The following is a 9900-nucleotide window of genomic DNA, read 5'->3' on the forward strand; positions in this document are numbered from 1 at the left end:
ACTAATTTGACTCAACTTTGAGTTGAGATTCTATGTTTTCCCTTAGTCTGTCTTTCAAACAAGTAGAGCAATGATGGTGGGCATGTAATGTTTTGACATTACATGTACAGAGAATGGAGGGCTGAACATTTTGGTCAGATAAATTATAAAAGTTGTAGATCTATGTAGATTTTTTTAATTCATCCCATTTAGACCATCTCACGCAGTGACAGTCAATCTCATGTTCATGATGTCATAATCTACGCTGAGTCTATCTTTAAACCTCAGGTACATATGGTTTCAGTATTTTTCACCATATTCCTTCAGAACAGAGACCAGGCTGAGGCCAAGTTGGAGGCTGAAAGGAAAAACTAGGACCCATGGGGCCGGGGAGGGTGCGGTGCACCCCTCAGAGACACCCGAGGGAACCTCATTAGTACGTTGTAGCATGTTTCACTTACCTTCATTGTTGGCTCAATTTTCAGGATCGCATAAGTGGATCTGTGTTAAATTGATGAGAGATATCTCTGTGTGAAGTGTTTCTGGGACAAAGTGGACCACAGAAGCTGTAACTGCCACAAAGTAGCTAACGCTACAGGCTTATCCCCACATACTATAGGTGCTCATCTGATATGTGAAGCTGTCTCTGTCATTGTTTGTAAGAAGGGCTATACTAATAAAATGATTTGATATAGTCACTTTGTAAAGGGCCACAACACTAACCCTAAACAGTTCCACCATCAGGGACAAAAAGGTTTGCTGGTCTGGTGATTTTTACTTTTGAATCTTACTATGATTTGTCTGTCTAGCTGGCCTGAAGCAGATGCACAGGCAGAATGAGGAAGCTTGGCTGAAACCTCAGATTTCTCAGAAAAATGCCAAAGTCACCATGCCCATCCTGAGAGAGGACAGACTGCCTCCCATCAACACAGTCTCAGGGAGACAGTCGCTGCACCAGTTGGCACATAGCAGACAGCACATCCAGTGAATGTAATACACATGTGCAACTGGATAGATTTGGCAGAAATGACCCTTTACATGTTGTATTTTAATATACTGTATACAACTTATCTTATTTGGACAACCCACTCTTGAATAACAGCTGCTCCTATCTATGGGATATAACACAAGTGCTAAACAACTTCTCCAGTAGATTTTTACGGTGTGGACAATAAACATTTGACTTAAAAGTAGATCAAACGTAAACCAGTGTAACGCATTCTTGTGACTCTCATTAGCAGAACTAAGTTGGATCTTCTTCTTGCAACAGAAAAAGGCCAAGAACGTGGAGCTTATCCATCTTGCAGAGGAGCGAATGGAGAAGGAAGAGAAGAAGAAAGAGGCGGAGGAGAAGGATACTGCTGCTGTGAGGATGCAGCATAATAAAGAGAAACAGGCGCGCATCAACGAGGCGAGAGGACCACAAAACCTTGAGTTGCATCTGTATTTCATGTGCACTCAAAACTTTGGAAGTTGTAAACACAGAAGTCAGAACTGCAGGTCTTATCTTTTTAAACGCCAGTGCCGGTTATTGGGTGTGCTCAAGCCTTCGGCGAGCACAACCATTGTTCTCTCACATACAGTTAGGTCCATAAATATTTGGACATTGACACAATTTTCATCATTTTGGCTGTGTATACCACCACAATGGATTTGAAATGAAACAATCAATATGTGCTTTAAGTGCAGACTTTCAGCTTTAATTTCAGGGTATTTACATCCAAATCAGGTGAACGGTGTAGGAATTACAATACATTTTATATGTGCCCCCCCCCTTTTTAAGGGACCAAAAGTAATTGGACAATTGGCTGCTCAGCTGTTCCATGGCCAGGTGTATGTTATTCCCTCATGGGAGTTCGTTATTTCATTGACAAGGAGCAGATAAAAGGTTTAGATTTCATTTCAAGTATGGTATTTGTGTTTGGAATCTGTTGCTGTCAACTCTCAATATGAAGTCCAAAGAGCTGTCACCATCAGTGAAGCAAGCCATCGTTAGGCTGAAAAATCAAAACAAACCTATCAGAGAGATAGCAAAAACATTAGGTGTGGCTCAATCAACTGTTTGGTACATTCTTAAAAAGAAAGAACGCACTGGTGAGCTCAGCAACACCAAAAGACCCGGAAGACCACAGAAAACAACTGTGGTGGATGACAGAAGAATTATTTCCCTGGTGAAGAAAAACCCCTTCACAACAGTTGTCCAGATCAAGAACACTCTCCAGGAGGTAGGCGTATCTGTGTCAAAGTCAAAAATTAAGAGAAGACTTCACCAGAGTAAATACAGAGGGTTCACCACAAGATGTAAACCATTGGTGAGTCTCAAAAACAGGAAGACCAGATTAGAGTTTGCCAAAAAACATCTATAAGAGCCTGTACAGTTCTGGAACAACATCCTATGGACAGATGAGACCAAGATCAACTTGTACCAGAATGATGGGAAGAGAAGAGTATGGAGAAGGGAAGGAACTGCTCATGATCCAAAGCATACCACCTCATCAGTGAAGCATGGTGGAGGTAGTGTTATGGCGTGGGCATGTATGGCTGCCAATGGAACTGGTTCCCTTGTATTTATCGATGATGTGACTGCTGACAAAAGCAGTAGGATGAATTCTGAAGTGTTTCTGGCAATATTATCTGCTCAGATTCAGCCAAATGCTTCAGAACTCATAGGACGGCGCTTCACAGTGCAGATGGACAATGACCCGAAGCATACTGCGAAAGCAACCAAAGAGTTTTTTAAGGCAAAGAAGTGGAATGTTCTGCAATGGCCAAGTCAATCACCTGACCTAAATCCAATTGAGCATGCATTTCACTTGCTAAAGACAAAACTGAAGGGAAAATGCCCCAAGAACAAGCAGGAACTGAAGACAGTTGCAGTAGAGGCCTGGCAGAGCATCACCAGGGACGAAACCCAGCGTCTGGTGATGTCTATGGGTTCCAGACTTCAGGCTGTCATTGACTGCAAAGGATTTGCAACCAAGTATTAAAAGTGACAATTAGATTTATGATTGTTAGTTTGTCCAATTATTTTTGGTCCCTTAAAAAGGGGGGGGGGGGGCACATATAAAATGTGTTGTAATTCCTACACCGTTCACCTGATTTGGATGTAAATACCCTGAAATTAAAGCTGAAAGTCTGCACTTAAAGCACATCTTGATTGTTTCATTTCAAATCCATTGTGGTGGTATACAGAGCCAAAATGATGAAAATTGTGTCAATGTCCAAATATTTATGGACCTAACTGTATATATTTATTATACATTTTTGTTTCTTTTCCCACCCCTAAGGATCTGTCAATATTTGACTACATAGACAACGTTGGTGTCAAAAGTTTTGTCTTGGTAGTGATTGAGTTGCTTGTATTTTTATTTACCTTCCGTTGCACTGTTTAAGCTGAACTTAAGTTTTTGTGTCAAAAAGTGCCATGTGTCAACAAAGCTTCAATGCCACAGCCTAAACTTTATGTGAAAAGAAACATTCTCATTTCCGGGGCTTTCAAACAATCCCCTCACTCAGTGAAGTTTGGCTAGCCACAGCAACTGCAATGTGAGAGAGTCAGGTGGCTGAGCGGTTAGAGAATCGGGCTAGTAATCAGAAGGTTGCTGGTTCGATTCCCGGCCGTGAAAAATGACATTGTGTCCTTGGGCAAGGCACTTCACCCTACTTGCCTCGGGGGAATGTCCCTGTACTTACTGTAAGTCGCTCTGGATAAGAGCGTCTGCTAAATGACTAAAAGTAAATGTACATGTACCACCAACACAATGTTATGGGTGAGCGAGCTGACCAGGGCTGGACTGGGACAAAAAATCGGCCCTGGCATTTTTGGCCCAGGCGGCCCACACCCACCGTGACTGGTCAGATACATTCCCTGCAGACTCCTTAAAATATGCGTGCATTCTATAATATGAGTTGCCTAGTGTTCTGCGTTCATGTGATAATTTTGGATCCTTCAAGAAGGGTCTCAAGACTTATCTGTTGATCTTACACTTAAATAATCAATTAATTTTTAGAGTTGTGATTTGTATATGGTATAAAAAATATATACATATTGATATTTGATATTGTATTGTTATTATTACTATTTTGCTTAATATTGGCTTAGCAACTTTTAAAACAGTTTACTGTTAATTTAAATTATTGTAAGATTCATATTTTGTGGCTTTGGACAAAAGTGTCTGCTAAATACAATACAAACACACACACAGCCTCCCTCCCTTCCTGAGTCCCTGTTAATTTGTCTACTCCTTACCACGTCGTCAACTACTCTTTCTTCCATCTTTTCCTCACTCGCTCCCATGGCCCTGTCATGGTCACTCTCCTGCTCCTCGGCTTCTTCCTTGACCCTGTCAGTATGTTTCTGCCTCTCTGAGACACCTCTCCTCCTTCCTCTACAGGCGCTGATGTTGAAGCAGCTAAAGCCCCCCCCAAACATGTTCGACATTTTTGCACATTTTGTGGCATTCACCTGTACATTTGTTATCTATTTCTCCCTTAACTTTTCTGCGCCTCCCTTGCGCTTTGGTGGTCGTTTCTCCATTTTAGCGATGCTAAACCAGCATACGCATTAGCCAACAGCTCGTGTCTCAAGGCCTGCGGTTGGCGATATTATGTGTATTCGACTTCATGCAGCGCCGGCGGCCTTGAATCTGAGAATGCGATTGGCTGCTTCAAGTCAGCCGGGCTGCAGAAGGCTGCAGGCGACGCCGGCGCTGCATGAAGTCGAACGCACCTATTATGATTCAGGGGAAGGGGGTTCCTGGATTTGATTGGGTCAGGCCAGTGCCAATAAAGAAAATTAACCAATGGGCCGCTGTCAGTACTCTATAGGCCGGCCCGAACAAAACAATTTTTACCAATGGGCCGCTGTCGGTTATTTTTGGGCCGGCCCGACCAAAAAAAACAAAAAAAAACATAGGATATAAATTATATGGCGATTCGGCCCAAAAATGCGTCGGCCCACCGGGCAAATGCCCGATATGCCAGATGGCCAGTCCAGCCCTGTTGTACAATAATCAGGTCCTATCACAAACTGATGAAACATTGTACTGTATTTGTAATTCTGTATTCTGTACCAAAGGCTTTGAAGACTACTTTCTGAAAGAAAATTCAGAGCTGTTGTCTCTTCCACCCCCCCCCCCCCCCCCCAAATCACAGTGGACTGCAGCGTATGATTCGCGCTGCTGAGAAGGTGATAGGATGCTACCCTCGAGGACCCTGAGGCCAGCGAGAAGATTGTGGCTGACTCCTCCCACCCTGGACTGTTCCAGCTACTCCCCTCTGGCAAAAGGATGCGGTCCATCAGGACCAAAACGTCACACCAAAAGAACAGTTTCTTCCAGTCCACTGCTGGCCTCTTCAACAAGGCCAAGGACTCACACTGACAACACTTGTATCTATACAAGTCTATCCACCACCTATTTGCACGTCATATTGCACTATTTTATGTTTCGTAACATTTACATTGTATATCTTACATATTGTTAGCTCTTTAGTATTAAACTTTACTTATAAAATCTAATGTTTTAATTAAGATCTGTATGATCATTGTATGCAACTTCCTGCCAGAGTAAATTCCGTGTTTGAGTAAACTTACATGGCTATACAGTCAATTGAATTGAAAAACTAGCATTGACGATCGTTTGCATTTCGAGTGCCAATAGTTAATGCTAATACCGAAAAACATTCCAACACGCATGATCAAGACGTTTGACAGAAGGCATTGGTCTTTTGGTTTAAACAGTGAGGTGGCTCTTAAAAGAGCCTTTGTGGGTTTTGAGGTCAAATGATCGCGGGCAACGTTTAGGCGCGCTCTCCGCGGATGCGGCGGGCCAGCTGGATGTCCTTGGGCATGATGGTGACCCTCTTGGCGTGAATGGCGCACAAGTTGCGGGTTGCTCGAATTTAGTGGCTTGAAGATTAAAGAATATCTGAAATGAGCGTTTCCATTCCACCGCTTCCGCGCAAGGCTCTTTTAAGAGCCCAATGCCGGTGCCGTTTCTTGGAGGCCGATGGAGACCACCACGAATTTTGTTTCGTGTGCTTGGGACCTCGGCATGCCAGGGACGGTTTGGTGAACCCTCCTGTCTGCTTGTCGTGCGCTGGCCTCTCCGTCTCGGAGAGGCGGCTGCGTCACGACTTCTTTCAGGTGGAGGAGCCCCTCGAAGATGTGGTCTCTGCTCTCCGAGGAGGAGAGTTCAGAATTTGAGGACCACCTCGAGGCGGCTATTGAGGTGCACGCGCCTGGGCGGGAACCTCCTGTGGAGGCTTTCTGCCCAAGCGTGTTGCATTCAACCCCCCCGCACTTCTCTGAGGTAAAAGGGCGCGAGTTGACCTCGACCTCAGAGGATGACGAAGAGCCGGCTCCCGCCCCTCCCGTCTCCTCAGCTCTGTCTCGCAGGGCAGACTTCCCGTCTGTCATCGCGAAGGCAGCCGAAATCATGGGCGTTCCCCTGCCGGCCTCTCCTCCTGTGGAGGAAGATGACCCGTGGGATGTCGGCCCTCATGCAAAACGCAGTAAGGCCTCGAAGCCCTTATGCCCCACTATGCCCCACAGGCGAGAGGAACAACATGAGTTTTTAAGTAAACTCTCCTGTTTTCACCCTGGACGGCTCTCTGTCACAGTAGCGGCCTGACCAGGAGGACAGACCCTGTGTATTATTTACATCAGCAGGTCTGTCCTCGGTGCCTTGTGAGATTATGTGTCTTTTAGATCTAGTCTCGCTGGGGGTGTATCTGGCCTCGCTCGCTCCGCCTAAACCAATAGGAGCAGAGCTCCCCTATGGGGCGGAGCTCCACGAAATAGAAAGATAGTTAATGGAGGTAACTCCAGTTCTATGAGTGGAGCGGAGCCCCATAGGGCTGCAGGCCCAGCTCGACTTATTCAACCCGGCTGTATTAATACTTTTGGGAGGATGAGTGACGGCTGTCACCCCCTTATATAGGGCACCTGTGTGAGTGACAGGTGTGTGTATATTTTGATCTTCAGTCATTAGCTGCACTAGGCAGCGGGTAAACCAATAGGAGCAGAGCTCCCCTATGGGGCGGAGCTCCACGAAATAGAACTGGAGTTACCTCCATTAACTATCGCTGTCACCCCCTTATATAGGGCACCTGTGTGAGTGACAGGTGTGTGTATATTTTGATCTTCAGTCATTAGCTGCACTAGGCAGCGGGTAAACCAATAGGAGCAGAGCTCCCCTATGGGGCGGAGCTCCACGAAATAGAACAAGGTCGATCTTAAATGCAAGAATGAATTTAGGCCACATGTTTTGTACACATTCATTAATTGACTAAGTGCCCGCCACTGGGCGCAGCGGTGCGAAGGATCAGGGCGGAGCCAGACGGTTTCAAGTTTAAGCGGGAAATGATGCTAGGCCCCCGCGTCCAATTGACAAAGGAGAAAGCGTCGACGGTCTGCCAATCAGTCTGCTCGGGAGAGCAGACCAATCAGCGGACGACAAACCGACCATATAAACTTTTACTTATTCTGTTGGACTTAAATTCAACACGGAGACGAGAAGGCAACTATCATGGCCAGAACCAAGCAGACCGCTCGTAAATCCACCGGTGGCAAAGCCCCGAGGAAGCAGCTCGCCACCAAAGCCGCTCGTAAGAGTGCACCAGCCACCGGTGGCGTGAAGAAACCTCATCGTTACAGGCCCGGCACCGTGGCTCTGAGAGAGATCCGTCGTTACCAGAAGTCCACCGAGCTGCTTATTCGCAAGCTGCCTTTCCAGCGCCTGGTGAGGGAAATCGCCCAGGACTTCAAGACTGACCTGCGTTTCCAGAGCTCCGCTGTGATGGCTCTGCAGGAGGCCAGCGAGGCTTACCTGGTCGGTCTGTTCGAGGACACCAACTTGTGCGCCATTCACGCCAAGAGGGTCACCATCATGCCCAAGGACATCCAGCTGGCCCGCCGCATCCGCGGAGAGCGCGCCTAAACGTTGCCCGCGATCATTTGACCTCAAAACCCACAAAGGCTCTTTTAAGAGCCACCTCACTGTTTAAACCAAAAGACGAATGCCTTCTGTCAAACGTCTTGATCATGCGTGTTGCAATGTTTTTCGGTCTAAGCATTAACTATTGGCACTCGAAATGCAAGCTTCCGTCAATGCTAGTTTTTTAATTCAATTAGCTGTATAGCCATGTAAGTTTACTCAAAACACGGAATCTACTCTGGCAGGAAGTTGCATACTATGATCATACAGATCATAATTAAAACATTTGTAACGTTTTGTAAGTAAAGTTTAATACTAAAGAGCTAACAATATGTAAATGTTACAAAATATTTAAAATGGTGCAATATGACGTGCAAATAGGTGGTGGATAGACTTGTATAGATACAAGTGTTGTCAGTGTGAGTCCTTGGCCTTGTTGAAGAGGCCAGCAGTGGACGGGAAGAAACTGTTCTTTTGGTGTGACGTTTTGGTCCTGATGGACCGCATCCTTTTGCCAGAGGGGAGTAGCTGGAACAGTCCAGGGTGGGAGGAGTCAGCCACAATCTTCTCGCTGGCCTCAGGGTCCTCGAGGGTAGCATCCTATCACCTTCTCAGCAGCGCGAATCATACGCTGCAGTCCACTGTGATTTTGGGGGGGGTGGAAGAGACAACAGCTCTGAATTTTCTTGTAGAAAGTAGTCTTCAAAGCCTTTGGTACAGAATACAGAATGACAAATACAGTACACTGTTTCATCAGTTTGTGATAGGACTTGATTATTGTACAACAGGGCTGGACTGGCCATCTGGCATATCGGGAATTTGCCCGGTGGGCCGACGCATTTTTGGGCCGAATCGCCGATATAATTTATATCCTTTGTTTTTTTTACATTATTTTACAAAAAGGCCCCTGCTCACAGGTCCATCCTACCAGAATTCTACTTCTATTTCCCTCTCAGTAAACTACTTGCCACACAACTGTTTTGTGTTTACAATCATATCCATTTTATAGATCCTGCTTCCCACAGCCTAGTTTGTGTCTTCTAACTTGCAATGTACAGTGTTTGGTTTTAGTAGCCTTCCCTTTGTGAATGGCTAGTGAAAAACATCTAATAAATGATGACATTTTGATTGGTTCCATCACATTAATTTTAAACAAAAAACTATAATGATATATTTAACAAAAGGTAGAAAAAAAGAAAGAAAGTGATCATTTAAATAAGAGTTTTAACAAGTTTGAGGCTTGATCATGAAAACAGGTCAGGGATGTTTACGGCAGGCAGAATTTTGGGTAAACATTAAGATTAATTTGTGGAATGATAATGAATGATCAAACATTAGGAATGGCAAAAACTGTCACTGTCACCTATAATAAAATTTCCACTTATACAAAGAAATACCAATGCTTCATTATAAATGTGTCTAGTAGTGAAAAAAGTATTGTATTCAATACCAGTTGACAAGCTATTACCCAGTTAGTGTCGCCATCCAGATTGTCCACACCCCCGCATAGTTGGGGGGTGTCAGATCTTATAGCCCCAAGATATGGGGGGGGGATTTAGGCAGGTATGAAAGACACATTTTGCATATTGCACTGCGCTTATTCGTTCCTGTGCTTTGAATATCGGTAAAACCAAACAAAATGACAAAAGGCACGTGTGGAGCTGCCATGCTTGCTTGTCCTACTCCACGCCCTCTCTCTCGTTTGCTCTAATTTTCTTCTCTCCTGCAAAATACTGACAGGGTTAGGGTTAGCTATAGGAATTTTTGAGGATTTCTGGAGGCCTATGTATTTTCTAATGACTCGTATTGTCTACGAGTCTTAACATCTAGAGTCCGAGTGAAGTCTGAAGTCGCAATACGTCGAGTCAAGTCGCAAGTCAATGATAATGTGACTTAAGTGCGACTCGAGTACGAGTCTCTAACTCGAGTCCCCATCTATTATAAGAATCACATCCAAATCGAATGACATTATCTTCTCCCAAGA

At 44.9% G+C, this 9900-nt stretch overlaps 1 protein-coding gene across 1 annotated transcript; it reads left to right on the forward strand.

Annotated features, from left to right (window-relative positions):
* The first annotated feature begins 7505 nt into the window (after positions 1 to 7505).
* LOC134021960 (histone H3) lies at positions 7506 to 7997 on the forward strand. Its single transcript, XM_062463086.1, has one exon. It carries the CDS (start codon positions 7509 to 7511, stop codon positions 7917 to 7919), a length of 411 nt encoding a protein of 136 aa, XP_062319070.1. The 5' UTR covers positions 7506 to 7508; the 3' UTR covers positions 7920 to 7997.
* Positions 7998 to 9900: the final 1903 nt, after the last annotated feature.

The sequence above is a fragment of the Osmerus eperlanus genome, chromosome 6 (genome assembly GCF_963692335.1).
Source record: "Osmerus eperlanus chromosome 6, fOsmEpe2.1, whole genome shotgun sequence".
Taxonomy (NCBI): Eukaryota; Metazoa; Chordata; class Actinopteri; order Osmeriformes; family Osmeridae; genus Osmerus; species Osmerus eperlanus.

Bases quoted from the DNA above. Each gene is read 5' to 3' on its own strand.
- LOC134021960 (XM_062463086.1), top strand. From the start codon at position 7,509: ATGGCCAGAACCAAGCAGACCGCTCGTAAATCCACCGGTGGCAAAGCC.